We start from the raw sequence: 16,923 nt of genomic DNA on the forward strand, positions 1-16,923 counted from the left end.
GTCATTATCTTTGTCCGTTGCCGATACTTTCATGGGCGGGCGGATTTCAGCCACTTACTCCCTCACAGGTCAAATATACATATTAGCCAATCCATTCTTAATGTACTTATTACGTTTTTTTTTTTTACTTACAAACATTAAATTCCAAAATGGCATTTGTGCAACAAACAATTTTTGGGGATTGGTCGGGGAGCGGGTCAATTTTGCCATGAAAACAGAGAAATACTTGCCTTTATTTTAAAATTGAACATTTTTTTTACATTACTTTCTTAGTTACAAAACAGAGAGAGACTAGTTGAGAATTTTTCAGGCGGACTAGTCGGGCAGCAGGTGAACAATGTCATAAAAAAAAAAAAAAAAAAAAAAAGGGGGAGTTTAACTACAATAAAAAATTCCACCCATGACGTGTCGCGGTCTCCACAGGAAACATACGCTTTTAGGGTTTTTTCCCTGCAGGCTTGAAAAAAAAAAAAAAAAAAACACATAATTTGGAAACAAATTATATAATGATTTTATACTTCACTATTGCATCTGAGGACTGTGTTTAAATATTGAGATTTCACTTTTAGTTTCCTAAAATGTTCAGCACACATTATTTTTGTGACTAGTCGGGCAGCAGGTCGGTCAATACTGCCATTAAAAAAAACAAACAAACAAAAAACCCTACAAATACTCTTGTTCATGATAGTATATTTTTACCTTCAAAATATTTTTCTGGTGTCGAAAAAATTTATTTTTTTTCCGGAATAGTTGGGCAGCGGGTGGAGATTTTGCGTCAAAGAAAAATGAAGAAAATGACAAAGGAAAAAAAAAATGTAACACTAATAACAAAAGCAGTAGAAACATTAATAACATTATGTAAACCAGTATACCTGTATAGCTATAAGTCTATATATTTTAGATATATTAATTTTAAGTAGAATAGGTCGAATTCTTGAAGATCTTTGGCATTTGTTTTTTTTTTTTTATATATAGCTCAAAATATTGTCATTTTTTTCTGTAAAAAACAGCATTTCGTGTTATTTAAATTCCCATCGAGCAAATACTTTGCTAATGTTCTTTTTATGGGCCGCTTGTCAAATAATCCATTGATTATTATCACATAACCGGAGGTGGCGGGCGGGGGGGTAGAAAAACAATTCCTGACGTGCAGACAGACGGCAGGATTTCCGCAGCGATTCATTTCTGCCACTTGCGAGGTGATTAGGAAGAACCAATCACATGAATAATAGATGTATCGAGACACTCCATCAGAAGACGCGCACGACAGAGCGGCGAGAAGCGGCTTAATAACACGGGCCGGAAGAGAGCGGGTGGCATCGTGACACTGTGGACGCTCGCAGACATGACGGACTGGAGCTGACACCTCATACCTCAACAAATAAATAAACAAATCCACGTACATTTGTTTACTCCGGAAAGCGGATTGGGGACGGCCATCATCATGAAGACGGATCGGCCCGCCCTTCAAAAATGACGGGCTAAGAAAGTCACGTTGGCGTTCTCCCGTCCGCATCGCCGCCGTGTTCTGATGTGGAGCGTAAAACATAAGGCGGCGTGAAATCGCCCGCGCGACCATCTGCCTGGCGGCTTAATTAAATACACTTGATTACATTTGAATTCCGTGTGCAAACAGCACACGAGAGGGCAACAATCATGGTCGGGGGCGCGGGGGGTGGAAAGGTCACGCGCGGGTCCACGTGGCTGTTCGACAACCGATTGCTTTAAAAAGCTTCATTTGAAGAGTGAGCTATTTTGAACCCATTTTGGGTTCGTTTTAACCCATGTTGGGCTATGTCTTACCACCGATTGGGCTACTTTATAACCAACATTGAGTTATTTCGGATCAAGTATGACATGAGTCACATTAAAAAATCGGGAGGAAAATGTTGCACCTGTTGACAACAATTGTTGTCAATCGGGACCTTTCGAGTCGGCCGATTTCAACGCTTCGCACATCCCGCGAGAACCCCTGCGGTGTCACGGCTGCTCAGCTCATTGCGTTCAAACCGTCAAGTACGTTTAAATCCACGTGCGAGCGCGCCTCGACACGGGTGCATTGAAGCTCTCCCTCCCAAAAGCGGTTGCGTACACTCACTGTACTCGCGCTAGCAGATAACCACTGGGCCCCGCAGCTCAGCTTAGTGTTCGCCTATCTCGCGCCCTCGCCGGCGAGAAGCCAAGCCGAGCCACTTATCGCGAGCCCTCAGAGCACCGCATCCTTCAACGACGGCGACGTCGGGCAAAGAGAAAACCCAGACGAAAAAGGGAGAAGAATCTAAACCCCTGGTAGAAAATGATGTTTTGCAGACACCAAATCCAATGTTGTGGATGTCGGTTGGGAGGGGGGTCGGGGGTGGGGGGCAGGCAAGGGTCGTGACAGAGATAATCCGCGGAATATTAACGTCTCGGCGAGTGATACGGCGCAAGTCATTACCAGCCGGATTTGGGTGCACTTGAAAAAGCACAAGTTGCTCTCTTGCCTCGTTCCTCAGAAGAACATTCAAAAGGAAAAAAAAATAAATAAATAATCGGGTAGGTGTTGATCAAATGAGCTCAGTGCGCATTCCTCGAGAGAAGGCGGCCACGAAGCGGGATGCCCGAGTGCTGCTTGGACACTGACTGGCTGCAACTTGCCAAACACATTTTCCTGAACATTTGACTTCAAATTCTCCCAAGAGCTGCACATTTAGAACCAGAAATGCTGAAACGGGAGTTCTGAAGATTTTCGAAGCAGATTTCACATCTTAAAAAATTTTCGAGAGGTTCAAGAAAAGGATGTTAGCATTCCCCACTCGGAAGTGGACGGTCGACTTGTTTGGCTTTCCAAAGCAGTAAAAATCAAGGTCAAGCAGAGTTAACACTTTAGGCGTTCCTATTAAATCTCGAGCGGGATTCCGTTGTTTCCAGCCTGAGCGCATCTGAAATCAGAACTCACCGCCTTTATTGCGGCCTTGATTCCAATAAGAGCGTCGCTGCATTTCCTAAGTGGATGTGACATTACATAATCACCAAGATGAAAACTTGTCTCAATGCAACGGCGAGGAAGGGAGAAAAAAAAAAAAAAAGGAGTGGAGTGGAGCGGTGACCTTCGGAAGAATGATGTGGAATAATGTAAGCTGGGCGCGCGGCGCTGTAACGAGCTGCTAATTTAACGACCTTGGTGAGCGTATTGACGGCTAAATTCAATTTCCACCGCGGAGCCACGCCGCACGAGGCATTTGAAACAAGGCCTGACATATGAGGCCAGGCGTTCGCGTCGCCGCGGTCCATGTTTGACTATTTGGCAAACGCCACGTGGATTTGTTTAGATTTTTGTTCAGCTTTTGAGACCGAGAAGCACATCTCGCCGCGTAAAAAACAAAAGAACCCAGAGACTACATCTTAATTTATTGGCGCCACAATCGCTAATGTTCTATTCAACTGTCCGAGCCGCTAAGCGCTAACAAGCACTCGACGTGACCAGCAAGAGAACATCCGGAGGTTAACCGCCGCAAACTCCAGATGTCGTCGTCCTCTCTCGCGCTGGCGACGGATTAGCTTAATTCGCTAATGTGACTTTATCCGCCTCCGGGGTCCATTTTTCCCTCTTTCTGTCTTCACGGTAATTGCGGCTCAGCGGAGCATCAAAAATGGCCCATCAAGACATTTACCGTTCCGTAGCATTCGCGTGACGTCCCCTCAAATAGCCACCTCGACCTGCCCGCTACCTGCTGCCTGATCATGTTTTTTTTTTTTTTTTTTTTTTTAAAAACCTTGGGAGAGGTCGCCACTGGCCGGCACGACTTTGCTAACAGGCAGCCCGCGGCAACTCCGACTGGGAAGGCGGCCTGGCGTCGCCATTAGTGGATCGGCTCGCCCGCTGACCTGTGAGGATTGTGTTGTCTTGCCGCCGTTATTGCCTCTGGGACTCGGGGACGTCGGGATGGGGAAGGGCGGACACGTACGTTAATTAGAGCCCAAAGTCCCAAAGTTAGCTGATGACTCGCTTTTGGTCGACCGGACAGAAAAGTCATCATCTGCCGTCTTGATAACGTTTTCGCTCCTACAAAGATGTTAGCGTCTAAATATTTGAACAAGAGACACGAGTGCGCTTCTTTTTGGCTTGGTGATGACACTCATTTGGAAGACACGGTTCATCTGCCTCCCAAGTCCCTTCAGACAGTAACTAAAGTACGGGGGAGAATTTAAGTCGGAGCTTCTTGCCATCATCTTTTTCCCCATTTAAAATTAATGGAATGTGTTACAGCCCCCCCGCCCCCAAAAAAAAACAAACAACTACCTTGTAATGTGTTTTTAATGAGAAAAATAGCTCTCTGTAATACTCTATTGTATCCGAGCATGCAGTAACAATGACAAGTATATGGAAAGCGAAGAAAATGACATCGAAACCGATTTTTTTTTTAGTTATTGTGCCGCTCCCTCTGGTGTGGCAACCTTGGCCACCTGGGGGCAGCGGAAGACAGACAGAGACACAAAGTTTCACAACTGAGTAAGGTGAGACATGGATGTACAGTCTCAGCTCCTCAGTAAGCCGCAGTAATATGAACCGTTCTTTGCAGATGATCAAGAATAGATGACAGTGAGTAGTGTTGTATTGTCTGTCTACACTGCACACACTTTGCTGTGGTTTTTGGTCTACCGTCACACTCCACAGTTCCACTACGGCAAAAGCTAAAATCTTCTCACAGAAAGTTAAACGGAATGCTGCAGCGAAAGATGCGGCGGTGGTGGTGGTGGTGGGGGGGGGGGTGTGTGGAATAAACGAGTGCGAGTCAGAGGGTGTTAGGAAGAAGTGGATTCAGTTGTCAAGAGACATAATCGAGGCCAAAGCCGAGTCGGCACTGAGCGGCGATGAAGCTCGACATGCATTTTCGCAGCAGCACGAAGCGCTTGACATTTGGAAGGACCTTTTCTCTCCCTGGCTGCCCGGAGACGAATTGGAGCAAGGGTGGGGGCGGCAGGACTAAACGGTCCCATCCTGGCCGCAATCAGAGCGTGTCGTAAGGATGGAGGAGGACTTTGACCGCTTTTATCAAAAGTGGATTTGATAACGCCTCGCTTTTGAGGGAGGGTGGGGGGGGGGGGTTCCGATTCGGACGGACCGAGCGCGTTCACTCCAACCCCCGTCGCGTTTCCTATTTTCTTTTTCCGTGAGCTCGTTCGGCCGTTGGCGCTTCGCTCCCCGTTCGGCTGACGGAGGAATTCAGATAGCGGCTCGTGAGAGGTTGATGGCGCTTTTGCGGCGGCTTTTCGCGCAACGCAACGGCTTCCCAAAGTATCCATTTGAGCAAAGTGGTTGGAAATGAGAGTGAGGCGACAGGTAAACATTGCGCTCGTCGCTCCAACGATAAGGCCAAGCTACGCATTGACATCTATTACGAAGCCGTTGAGTGTTCACTTTTGAACCGCCCTTTATCCGATGCTCGTGACGCAAAAAAAACAACATCCAGCGGCGGAAGAAAATGACATTTCGGATGGGTGTCGCAGGAATGCCTTTTGAAGGTGACGACCACCATTTCAAAGCGACATGGGAGGAATATGTTGACGACGTTCGCCGTCAAAGGCTCTCAAAGAGTTAAGGAGCAACACTAGCCTCGTTAGCTTGCTGGCGCCGCAGATTAAGTGGACCTCGTGTTGCTTGAGCTTTGGAAATGGAACACGTGTCGGCTTTCACTTCGGTGCAATAGCCACTCATCAAGCGCACTGAAATTTTTTTCTCCGAGTGGCACGTGGAGGCCAACGCTTCGAAAAGACGTCTCCTCCGACGAGCTCGCTTTCATGTCTGGCATCCAGAGCGGCTCCAACAGCTGATTTGACAGATGACTGTTGGCAGAGCTGCCGGACCTTGGCGAGGACGACGGGCCGCATGTCACGGCGCTGCGTGGCGGCGGCGGGATTGCAGACACATCGCTGATGAATCACCCGTCACCACGCAGAGAGGTGAGACGCCACTAGGGGTCACTGTGACCAGCAAGAACACGTCCGCAAATTTGATGGACCGGTCGCTGGATTTGTCGGCTCTGCTTCCGTATGTCTCCTCATTTGGCCTTTTGCCCTTTCTGAAAAAGCTCTTCAGTGGTCTTTTTTTTTTTTTTTTTTTTTGACCACCAGCGGCTCGGGACCACTGATCTGCAAGACTCCATCGATTATTTCAACCTAAGCTTGCGCCTTCAAGTCGGCTATGTTTTCCACCACAAGGGGAGGAAGCAACCTGGATTTAGAAGAAATCAAGATTCCGGTTCAACCCGCTCATCGATTTCCCTTCAGACATCCTTCTAACCATCCTCCTTTCGCCGGGCAACTCGTTGCGACCGAACTAACAGCGCGCCTCCGCTGCGCAAAGACGCGATCGTTCGCCAATCAATCCGTGTTGTTTATCGGGGTGCGTCAAACGCTAAAAATAACGCTCAGTCAGAGCCAGTCGGCGGGATATCGCACGCCGCCAGCGCGCGGCGAAAACGCCACTCGGCGCTAATCAAGTGCCTCGACCGACGGCGCGCAAAAACGCCCAAAGTTTGATCCAAACGCCGCGTGACACGAAGCAGACGGAGGACAATTTTCACGCCGCGCGCTGCCTTTTATTTGTCTTGAGGCGTCGCATAAACACTCCGCCGGAGGGCCCGAGGGTCCAAACAAAGCCTGGAAATCTTCTGCCATTCAAATGGATGCTTCACTCGAGCATCAGACGAGAGGGAAGCGGAGATATTTCACTGTCAAGTGTAAATAAACAACCTAAATAAAGAGAGATTGGGATTCCTTGGTGTTTTTTTTTTTTTTTTTTTTAATGCGGTAGCATGGGGAGGCAAAACGATTCATCTGTCTTAACTTGGCGACGAGGGCGAACATTACGAAAAATGTGAAAGCGCGCCTGAGCCTATTTGCTCGAGCACGTTGTGGCCATTTGATTGGCGGTACATCACGCGGTCGATCGTGGCTTCGCTTTCATCGCGCCGACGTCTCAATTATTTACAAGCGCGGAAAAGGACGCTTTGCTTTTACGCCACCGGGCTCCTTGATCATTTCCTTTCAACTAACGAGCAAAATACTCAGTAAGCTGCAGAAAGCCAAAAGAGGCCATGGGGGGGGGCGGGGGGGGACAAAAAAAAAAAACAATCCGACCTAAGAAAAAAAAAAATGTGATTAAGCCACAAAATGTTGGATAGTACACTGAAAAAAATGAAACAAACGAGAAGACTTTACGGATGATGAAACATTTCAGCTATCATATGGCGACAAAGTGCTGAAATACATGAAAAGCGAAACTTCGATTAGCTCATCTAGTCCTCATTTCATTACTTTCATAGATCCCCCCTCCCCCCCCAAGCACCATTTTCGCAGCGGAGTCGTTAGCATGCGCGCCTCACATTCTGTTGATCAAGGTTTGAATCTCGATGGGTGGTCCACACCTCTAGCGACTGACATCACGGCCGTCTCCATGGCGATGCAAAATAAACGCAAGCCGCCAATGAAATTCAAGAGGAGGCGAGGACGAGAGACACACGGAGAAGGGTGAGTCGGAAATCCTCCGGGAGAGGCGTGAAGGAACATAGTGTCAGGAAGCGACCGCCACGGAATACTAATGTCGAGCGGCGAGGGAAGGGGGAGGAAAAGGGGCTGCGATTTTGCCGCCGCATCTGACTTTTGTCAACGGCGGGCTCGGCATCAAGTGAGAAAATCGCCTTTGAGCGCAAATGTCAAAAGGAGGCAAGGCTGACATTAAAGCCGATTGGGCCCAAGTGTCGGACGGCGGCAAAGGAAAGGACACCACGGGGCCAATGGCCGGGGGGGAACAAAAAAACTTATACGATAACCTCTGCACTTTTGTTACGAAATGTTGACTTTTGACAAAAGGGCACAATTTCCTCTAAATAGAATACAGTGAAACCCCGCCTACCACTAATCACAAAATCACCTATTCGACTTGACTACCACCGACGTATATGCTCGTCAAATACGATTTTGGAAGTCTGTATTCTACTAGCGACGCCTTTTTCTGTGGCGATAGAGGCGGCAAATTTATCAAGGGGGCCCTCCGAGTTTGTTCCCGGGTCTTAAACTACCACAATTGCTTTCGTTTGCAGGTTTGCCGCCCGGTTTGAGAAGCCCCGCGGCCTTCCGCACGATGGCCAAACTCGTTTCTTGACTGCGCGCCACCTTTGTTTGCATTTTGCTGAAAATGTCACCATTCATGAGCGGGGAGTTCAAATAAACCCCCCTATTGTGCGCCTTTCTTCTCCAGCCACTCGGGAATGTCAACAGCGCCGCATTTCCCCCCACCCCCCCGCCCGATCCAAGACGTGTGGACAGAGCGCGACCTCGCAAAGTCGCTCGGCCAAGAAACTTCAAGCAAACACACAAAACAAGCATCCCTCTGATACTCTTTCTGCTGTCTGTGCAGTTCGTCACCATGCAATTTTCATGTGTTTGTGCGTGTGCGTGTGCGTGTGTGTGTGTGTGTGTGTGTGTGTGTGTGTGTGTGTGTGTGTGTGTGTGAGAGAGTGATCGATGAGGCTACCAGAAAGTTGTTTTGATTGTAATTGTTTTATCTGACTGGGCTGGGGTGCAATGGAGCCACAAAGTGGAGGCTTGGTGATTTATCCCGAAAGCATCAGAACGCGGGTGAGGAATGTGCACAAAAAAAAGGCAAAAGCTTTGTCGGATGCCACATGTAACACTGCACTCATTGTTTCAAAGATCAGGATTAAGGACGTACGCTGCGACCGGGCCCTTGTAGGATTCCGCAAAAATTTTCTTTCTAAAATCTTGAGAGCGATGGGAAAAAAAAAAAAAAAAAAAAAACACGAGGATTTAATGATGGCAATTACGCATCGCACTGCGGATTTACGGACCTTGGATTAAAAGATGAAATCTTTTCATAGAAGGAGCGGCATGAAAAAAACAAAAAACAAACAAAAAAATGAAACAGGCTAATCATTCAGGCTCGGTTTCAGCTAGCGGAGGAGTCATGAGGAATCCCGCAGCGTGTGATCATGTGTATTGCACCAACAGCCTTGACCTATTTGCTTCGTAAAGTCACCCGTCTAAAAATAGGCATCGGACGGGGGTGCGAGTGAGATGACGACGGAGAGTGCGGCGGGGAATCTTGGAATTGAATCTGCTTTTTTTCCCACCACAAGGCAGATATCGCAAAGGCACATTTCTTGTCCCGCTCCGCGCGTGGTTTTTCCCTGGCTCGGACGATTGGGGCACTTGTTGTAAATATTGCAGTTACCGAGTATAATTAATTCAAAACCAAGTGGTTTGCCGCCTAAATGGGCTGCCGTAGATAGTGAAGCAAGAACTGAATACCGGGACGGTGGAGTCTGGTCAAGGACCATTTTGGTAACAAGACATGCGTTCCTAATAATAAGTACAATCTGTTCAGACCAAATTAGTGGGCCGCCTAAATGGGTTGCCGTAGAAACTATAACAGGAAGCAAACGGAAGGACAGAATAATGCACTTAAGGACCAGCTTGCTACCAATATTTTGGTTGCAAATATTGTGAGTACAGTCCATTCAACACAACTAGTGTGCTGCCTAAATAGGCTGCCAAGGAGACTGAAACAAGTAGCTGCCTAGCAACAGAACAACAGAAGGACAGCAGAGTCTGATCAAGGATGTTTAAAATGAAACAAGTTTGCCGTACATTCAAACTATCAAGGCCACACTGAGCTGGTTTGCTACCTAGATGGGCTGCCATGAAATTTGAAAAAAGGAGGTAAACCAAACAACACTCAGCTGTGGTGCGCAACCACTTTGGACCAACAAGTGCATAAATCTTGCAATTTTGTCAGTACAAATAATGAAAGTACCAATACTTCAAACCCAACTTGTTGGCCGCCCAAGTGCGCCGCCGCGAAACTTGAAACAAATATAGAAGGACAACGACACTTTCAAAAATGACTCCATCGACCTAGCGATGCGGTTTAAACACCTCGTGCTAATTTAACATCTTCCTTTTCCATGCATCCTTAAGGAGATGGATCACGCCTATCGAGTCCCTCTGCAGCGGTGGTTCTTTCCCTTTTAGGCTTCATGTCTTTCGACCGAATCTCATCCTCTTAATTTGCCGGCTGCAGCCCTTTCCTTCCACTCCAGGGAGATCGGCGATTAGAGGGAATAAAATGGCCAAAGCCCGAGAACCCGAATGAACCAGGATGAGTCATCCTGCGAGCCGGAGCAGAGTAGACGAAGCGTGAGGCCGCGCCGCGTAATGGCCAATCATTTCGGGGCAGAATCAGGCCCGCTTAAGAGAGTCTACCTGAGCGGCGGCATGAGCTGTCCAGCTCTCTTGTTAGCATCAATAATAAATGCGCCCGGCGGTTAAACACAATGTTACACCGTACACAACACGCCCTTCGGTGCAGGCGTGCTTACGCCGCACTCTGCCCGCTACCCGACACCGCGGGCTAAGCGTGAACTCTTCGGGACCACAGTTGTACCTTAAGTTGCGATGTTGATGGACGTCAGGAGCTACGGTCTGCTCATTTTGCATAAATGACTGTTTAGCACGTTCAAAAAATAAAGCCCAATAGCAAATGCAGCTCTCCTTGCCCACAGGCGAGGGCATTCCAGCAGTCCAAAAACAGCGTCAACTGAGGAAACAATATTGCTCGTCAACCGCGGCGTTCTTCAACCAAGGTTCCGCAGTACTTCAGTTCGTAATTATTCGAATAATGAATGAAAACTTTGAGAGGTGTTATGCAAGGACACCGCACTTCCTTCCGCCAAGCACATCCAAACCACTTTGAAAGGCTTTCTGGTGCGGCAAAGCCACACGGCTTGCCGGGGGTGGGGGGTGCGGAATAGCCTCCAGGCACTTATTGATGATTTTAAAGCCTCGAGGTTCAAAACAAAATTGTCGCCGCCGCACAAATAGAGACGAGCAGCCACTTTGCTGAATGAGAACAGCAGGTATGGCCGCCGCTTCCGCTGGAGGATGCGTCGGGGATCCACCAGGAGAGGTGCTAACCATAATCCCATTCATCAGGATAATTGGGCCATGATTGGCTCTCGTCAAGGCACCGCAGATGCCATCAGGTGGCGGGCGGGGATGACGGGCTTTGTCTCATATCAGCCCGTGGCCGTGCAGTCAAGTTTCTGGGGTTGGGTTTTAATCCCTTGCTTGAAAGAAGCCAGATAATATGTGCAAACGTTCTCTCATTAGACGGGTGTGATGAATGAATTCACCCATATTTGTTGAACGGCGGAATTTGCGAGACCTCGCATTGGAATCAACAAGGAGGCATAATGAATTTTGCGAGCAGTGCAATTAATTCACTCCCAACTGGTTAGCTGGCAAAATGAGTTGATGTCGACGCTGAAATTGAAAACACGGCGGGCTGGCGCAGGAACGTCGCGTACCAATACGTTTGTCATAAATATTTTAAAATTGTGAAAAGATTTTGTCCGGACCAAACTAGTTTGTTGCCTAAACGGGCTGCGGTAAGTAAGTACATGCACAATATGTTTGTGGCAACTAATACGATACTGGGAGCTTAAATCATTTAAACCTGGCGATTTTGCCGCTTAAATGGGCTTGTGTGGCAGTAGAAAAGGAAGGCAGTGACGTATGGAGCGGGAATTACGTTATGCCACAAACATGCACACAATGAAATCAGTCACAACTGGTTTGCTGCCTAAACGGGCTGTGATGCAAACTGAAAAGAAGCGATTTTTTTTTTCCCGCCGTCAAAACATTTATTTTAAAATATGTATTTTCTTTCTGTTCAAATCACAACAGCCGGCAATTGTACTCCTGCTACTGTAGCGTACGTCGTCGTCTTTGAAGATGCGATGAAACTTTAATCGGGCCCACGGGGGCAGCGCAACCCGGAGAAGCCGCCAGACATGCGGGAGGGATATTATAGATGACAAAACGCACGGAGAGGTTACGTGTTACGCAACAGATCGCTATGACGACAAATGGCCCGCGTGTCATAATGGCCCCCGCGCCCCCCAAGTAGCGCTGATGACTGGCTTATTGCTACATGCTAACTGACACCGTGATAGTGTCACACGCCACCAGCTGCCGCGCATCAAATCGGTCATACCTCTGATGGAATATTTCATTAGCGGCTCGGTCAAACACACTCGCGGCTCTGACAGCGGCGTCTGCGTGAGCCAAACTCCTTCAAGAAGTAGAGCGCAGCGCATACAGAGATTTCAATCTCACAAGATAAATAATTGCTTGGATATTCCGCGGCTCGGGCGGTGCAAATCAGGCCAAGGCGGCGAGGAGGTTTTTTTTTTTTTGGGGGGGGGGGGGGACCTTTCAACCGTTCTCAACACTGCACAAGAGGGTGCCTACAATGACCACACTTCCATCAGACCCGACTACTTTGCTGCCTAAGTGCGCTGCAGTTGACCCCCAAAAAAGGAGATTCATCTGGTTTGCCGCCTAAATGGGCTGCTGTCGAAATCTAAAAAGGAAGTCACCAGGAAAATGGTGACGTTCACTCCGGCCCAACGGGGTTTGGCGCATAAATGGGCTGCAGTGCCAATTGAAACAAGTGGTAATTTAAAAAAAATAGTAATAAATCGGTTGGCCTTTTTTGTAAATTAATCCGATCACACTGTTTATTCAGACGTTTTTTTTGGGGGGGCGTGAAAAGGCTTTGTGAACCGCTTGCCGTCGAGTTGAGACAATTCCTCATGGGGCTTCGGTAATTAACATCACGAATGTTGCTAAGCCGATTGGACTGTGACAGCGAGGCTGCCTCCAAGGAACGGAGCCCGAGGGACCCTCTTTTCTTTCTTGGATAGCCTCGCGGCCCCTTGCGGTTCCCTCGCTGAAACTGTGTCATTCCGCAGCCTACTGAACCACCAAGAAGAGCCGTGTGGGAGGCGGCGACTATGGACGCATGATTTCATTGGGCGAGCTTCTGAAACATTTCTCCCATCATTCAGAACGAGCACTTGAAATTCACCTGGTACGCTACGTTAGCACGCTCTGGTGTCACCTCGCAGTGAAATGCAATGCGAACGGATCTTTTTTTTTTTTTTTTTTTGTGTGTGGATGAGAACAACCAGAAAAGCAGTTTCACTTTAGACAAAATGAATGAATGGACGCTAAACGCGCAAGGCTTCCTCCAATTATTAGTGAGATATGGGTCAGAAATACAATTAAGGTGTTTACATGACAGCTCGTGTAATTACTATGCTCCTATGACTAATTATAGCCCGATTAATGGAGAGCATATAAATATAGAAGAATTTTGTGTGTGCGTGTGTGAACACTTCAGAGGGAGGGACTGTTGGCCAGGATAAAAACGCCCCTTTGGGTAAAAGAGTGCAGTCTCTGGCCATGAATATTAAAGGCGTCGCTCATCTGGTCCTCCGAAGCTGCTCTGCGGACCAAATCAAGCATCTCTCTTTGTCCTCTGCACATATACGAACCGCCGCTTGGGGCGGACTTGTTCGAAAAACACCTGGGAGTTGCCGTGTTATCTCTCGGTGGGCTAAAGCGGCCACGGGGGAACATCGCGACCGGGCTTGAGTCCAGAACGGCACATATGCAAGTTCTTTTGGCGTCCTCCGACGCTTCTCACATCTAATCTGGTGCCATGAAATAATCGGCATGAGCTCACCGTTCCACTTACTCGTTCAGAGATAAGGCCGCCACTTAGTTGGAAACTAGACGGGAAGTGCAGACCGGCACCCTCCATCTAAAATGGAGGGGGGGGGGGGCGTCGCAAGCAGCGGGGGGGAGACAAAGTCCAAGCTCAAATGAGATTTTGCAACAGGCGGCGACAATAGATGGCCGAAATGATCGCGGAAATGGACCACGAGGCACCTCACAGTGACCGAAGTGCTTTCGTAACTACGAGTCCTTCACGTCAAGGAGTCGAGCTTTCTCGTCATTAAGGTGGCTACCTCGAAACGGTTGGAAAATCCCGCAGAGTGTCTTTTTATCGCACGCCAGCGGAACGGAAAAGCGGGAACAGAGGAACCGAGATCCATTAGAGGATGCATCCGACTGCGCGGCTGAATAACGGACAAAATGAATGCTCGGGTAGGCCGGGAGTGCACGCGCGGCGTCGGAAATGAAATGACGTTCTGAAACTGTGTCAGGTTATCCTTGCTCAAGATACAGAATGACTGCAGTGACAAGGCCAGACGTCTGACTGCTGACTCGCAGGGGACGCTGACTTCTGATTGGTGGAATCCTAACCGGATATGCTCACATTCGAAGCGGTTGACGACGGCGGGCGAACGGACGGACGCTTCATCAAAGGTCAGCAACCCAACGCAAATGTTCGGTGTTTTCGGGGATGCTGCCCTGATTTACTTTCTGGTCCGCCCAATTTGGTGTGAAGACACTGGAACGACAGGTAAAAAGAAGGTTGGGGAGGGGGGGGGGAATGGAGGAGTATGCGGGGAAGAACTGGGGGAGGGAAAAAAAAGAAAAGAAAAAAAAGACGCGAGTTTTAGCAGCCGAGCCTTTGACGCAGGCGGGGAGAGGAAAGGGTTGCCATGGAAACCGGTGCCATGCCTCCAATGAGCGAGAGAAGAGAAAGGGGACAGATTAAATGCATGACAGAAATTGAGCTTTTGATTAAAGGCGCCTTTGTGATCCCCATAACCCTTTGTTGCGACCAGAAATATCATTCGGGCGCACCTTGGACTTGGCCGGCTCGGGTTCGAGCGTCGCTCTATGAAAGGGGGGGGCGATGGGGGGGGGGGGCGTTAGCTGCTAGTCTTTTTATGCCGAGGCACAGGAACAGAAATGTCTCTACAGAAAGCCAATGCAGCGCTCGGAGAGAAAGCTGAGGAGGTGGCCAAGTTGAAGGCTGAGATCACAGACCTGGAGGTGAAGCATGCCGAATTGAAAGTTGAGAGAAAACAGTTGGAACAGCAGAGGGAAGAGAAGGACAGCCAAGGTGCTCAGCAGCAGACTGAAATTGGTCAGGTGAGTCCAACCTTTGAAGGCTGATTTCTTTGCATTCTGCCACATTGGAGATTGGATTTGGGATAAATTTCCAAGATGATGGAAGACTGGAGGCTCGTCAAAAGCAGCGGAATACATGAAGTTTCCACATCATGGAAATACAATTGTCTTATAAATGGACAGACGTCATGAACCCTGTGAGGGAAATTAAGAATCTTCTCTAATGTAATCATTATTATTCCCCCTGTGGTCTGTCTAGCTTCATGCAAAACTATTGGAGGCCGAGAGGCAAGTGGGTGAGCTGCAAGGTCGTCTGAAAGAACAGAGGCAGCTGTCTGGGGACAAACTGAAGGACAGAGAGCAGCAAGCAGCAGACCTGCAGCTTAAACTCTCGCGTGCTGAAGAACAGGTAGACCTGAGATTGAGCCTATGTGGATCCTAACTCTGAATTAATGTCAACCAAGTTGCAGCCGATCACAAATCAAAAATTTGCCTGATTCTGTCAGGTTCTGTGCTACATATAAATATTTTATGATTATATCACTAAGTTTTTGTATATTCATTAAAAAAAAAGAAAGAAACCAGTGTTGGCTGCCCTTTCAAAAAAAAAAAAAAAAAAGATGAAAGGTTGCATCTTATTGTGGTAATTTGCTTGGGCCACGAAGACAAAAGGAGGAAACAAAGCGGAAGGGGGAAGAGCGGGCTTGTAAAGAGCAGGCTCGCATCTTGAGAGAGTCATTCGGTGACTCGTTTGCCGCAGCAGATCGAGGAGTCGCTTTGAAATCGTGTTTGTGAAATCAACCGACTGTGCAATCGCCGCCGGTCAACGTGCGTTCACTTCACTGCCCGACGTCACTTTTGGGCTTTGGCGCACTCGCGCAATTCGCCCGACGTCAACTTCTACCTATCGCTCGCATGAACCCCCACGCGGATTACCGAACGACGGGCTCGCCGCGGCTCGGGCTATTAACGCTCTGACCTTGGATTTCAACCGGGCAATTTGTCTAAAGCGCCGCTTCCCCCTCCCTCTCCCCGCCGGCCTCTCACTCTGTCTAGCTGCTAGTCTTTTTATGACCCCGCTAATGACTTGATTAGACAGCTGGCTCTCCAAAACAAACAAAGAGGGAGGGTGGGCCAAAAACAGACAAACTGTTGCCATCGGATGACGTTTCTCGCGGAAGAGACAGACTGGGGGGAGGACGCGGCGGAAAAGCCACAGCCCGCGTTTCGCACTTTCCGCCGCAACACTCGACGATGAGCACACCAGTAACGGGGCGTGCGGAACAGACGGAACAGACGCTCCATCTCATTAGGAAAGAGCCTTGGTGCTGCACAAGCCGTGACGCCCCCCCTCCCCCTCGCCCTCCCCGGCACTCAACACAAACCCTCAACTCACTGTTAAGATGCCAAGGATCAAAGTCTTGGGACATCGCCCCCCAAATGGTTGATGAAGATGACAATGACAGATTCCTGGGAACAGTTTGGGGACCGTAGGCCGATCCGTAAGACAACCCCCCCCCCCCACCCCCGATCTCCAATACATTGCAATATCCTTAACACCCAAACCGCTAAACTTATCAGACTTAACCTCGCAATCGAACTGCTCTGGCCCCGCCGACAAGGACGTTCCACCCGACAATCAACCCCCCCAACCCCCTCCCCCGACCCTAAATGGCTCGCTAAGTGCACAACACTGTCCAATCTCTCCTCCGTCCAGCAATTAATGCGCTTGTCCCAATTCCATTCACCTGCTCCTGACCCCCTTGATCGTCTGCGTTATTGTTCGACACGAGACGGCGTCCTCGCGCAACGCTAAGTGACCGCAGAGCTAAAAAAAAAAAAAAAAAGATGAAAGGTTGCATCTTATTGTGGTAATTTGCTTGGGCCACGAAGACAAAAGGAGGAAACAAAGCGGAAGGGGGAAGAGCGGGCTTGTAAAGAGCAGGCTCGCATCTTGAGAGAGTCATTCGGTGACTCGTTTGCCGCAGCAGATCGAGGAGTCGCTTTGAAATCGTGTTTGTGAAATCA

General features: G+C 48.6%; 2 protein-coding genes across 2 annotated transcripts in view; one reads left to right on the plus strand and one right to left on the minus strand.

The window, feature by feature from the left end:
• Nucleotides 1-16,923, minus strand: part of LOC109523652 (membrane-associated guanylate kinase, WW and PDZ domain-containing protein 2-like) — a 60,694-nt gene that overhangs the window by 21,124 nt on the left and 22,647 nt on the right. The window lies entirely within an intron of this gene.
• On the plus strand, nucleotides 14,721-15,429 carry LOC109523667 (early endosome antigen 1-like). Its single transcript, XM_019882978.1, has 2 exons — nucleotides 14,721-14,916; nucleotides 15,155-15,429. The coding sequence occupies exons 1-2, from the start codon at nucleotides 14,734-14,736 to the stop codon at nucleotides 15,335-15,337; spliced, it is 366 nt and encodes a 121-aa protein (XP_019738537.1). The 5' UTR covers nucleotides 14,721-14,733; the 3' UTR covers nucleotides 15,338-15,429.

Source organism: Hippocampus comes, unplaced genomic scaffold, assembly GCF_001891065.2.
Source record: "Hippocampus comes isolate QL1 unplaced genomic scaffold, H_comes_QL1_v1.1 scaffold53, whole genome shotgun sequence".
Taxonomy (NCBI): domain Eukaryota; kingdom Metazoa; phylum Chordata; class Actinopteri; order Syngnathiformes; family Syngnathidae; genus Hippocampus; species Hippocampus comes.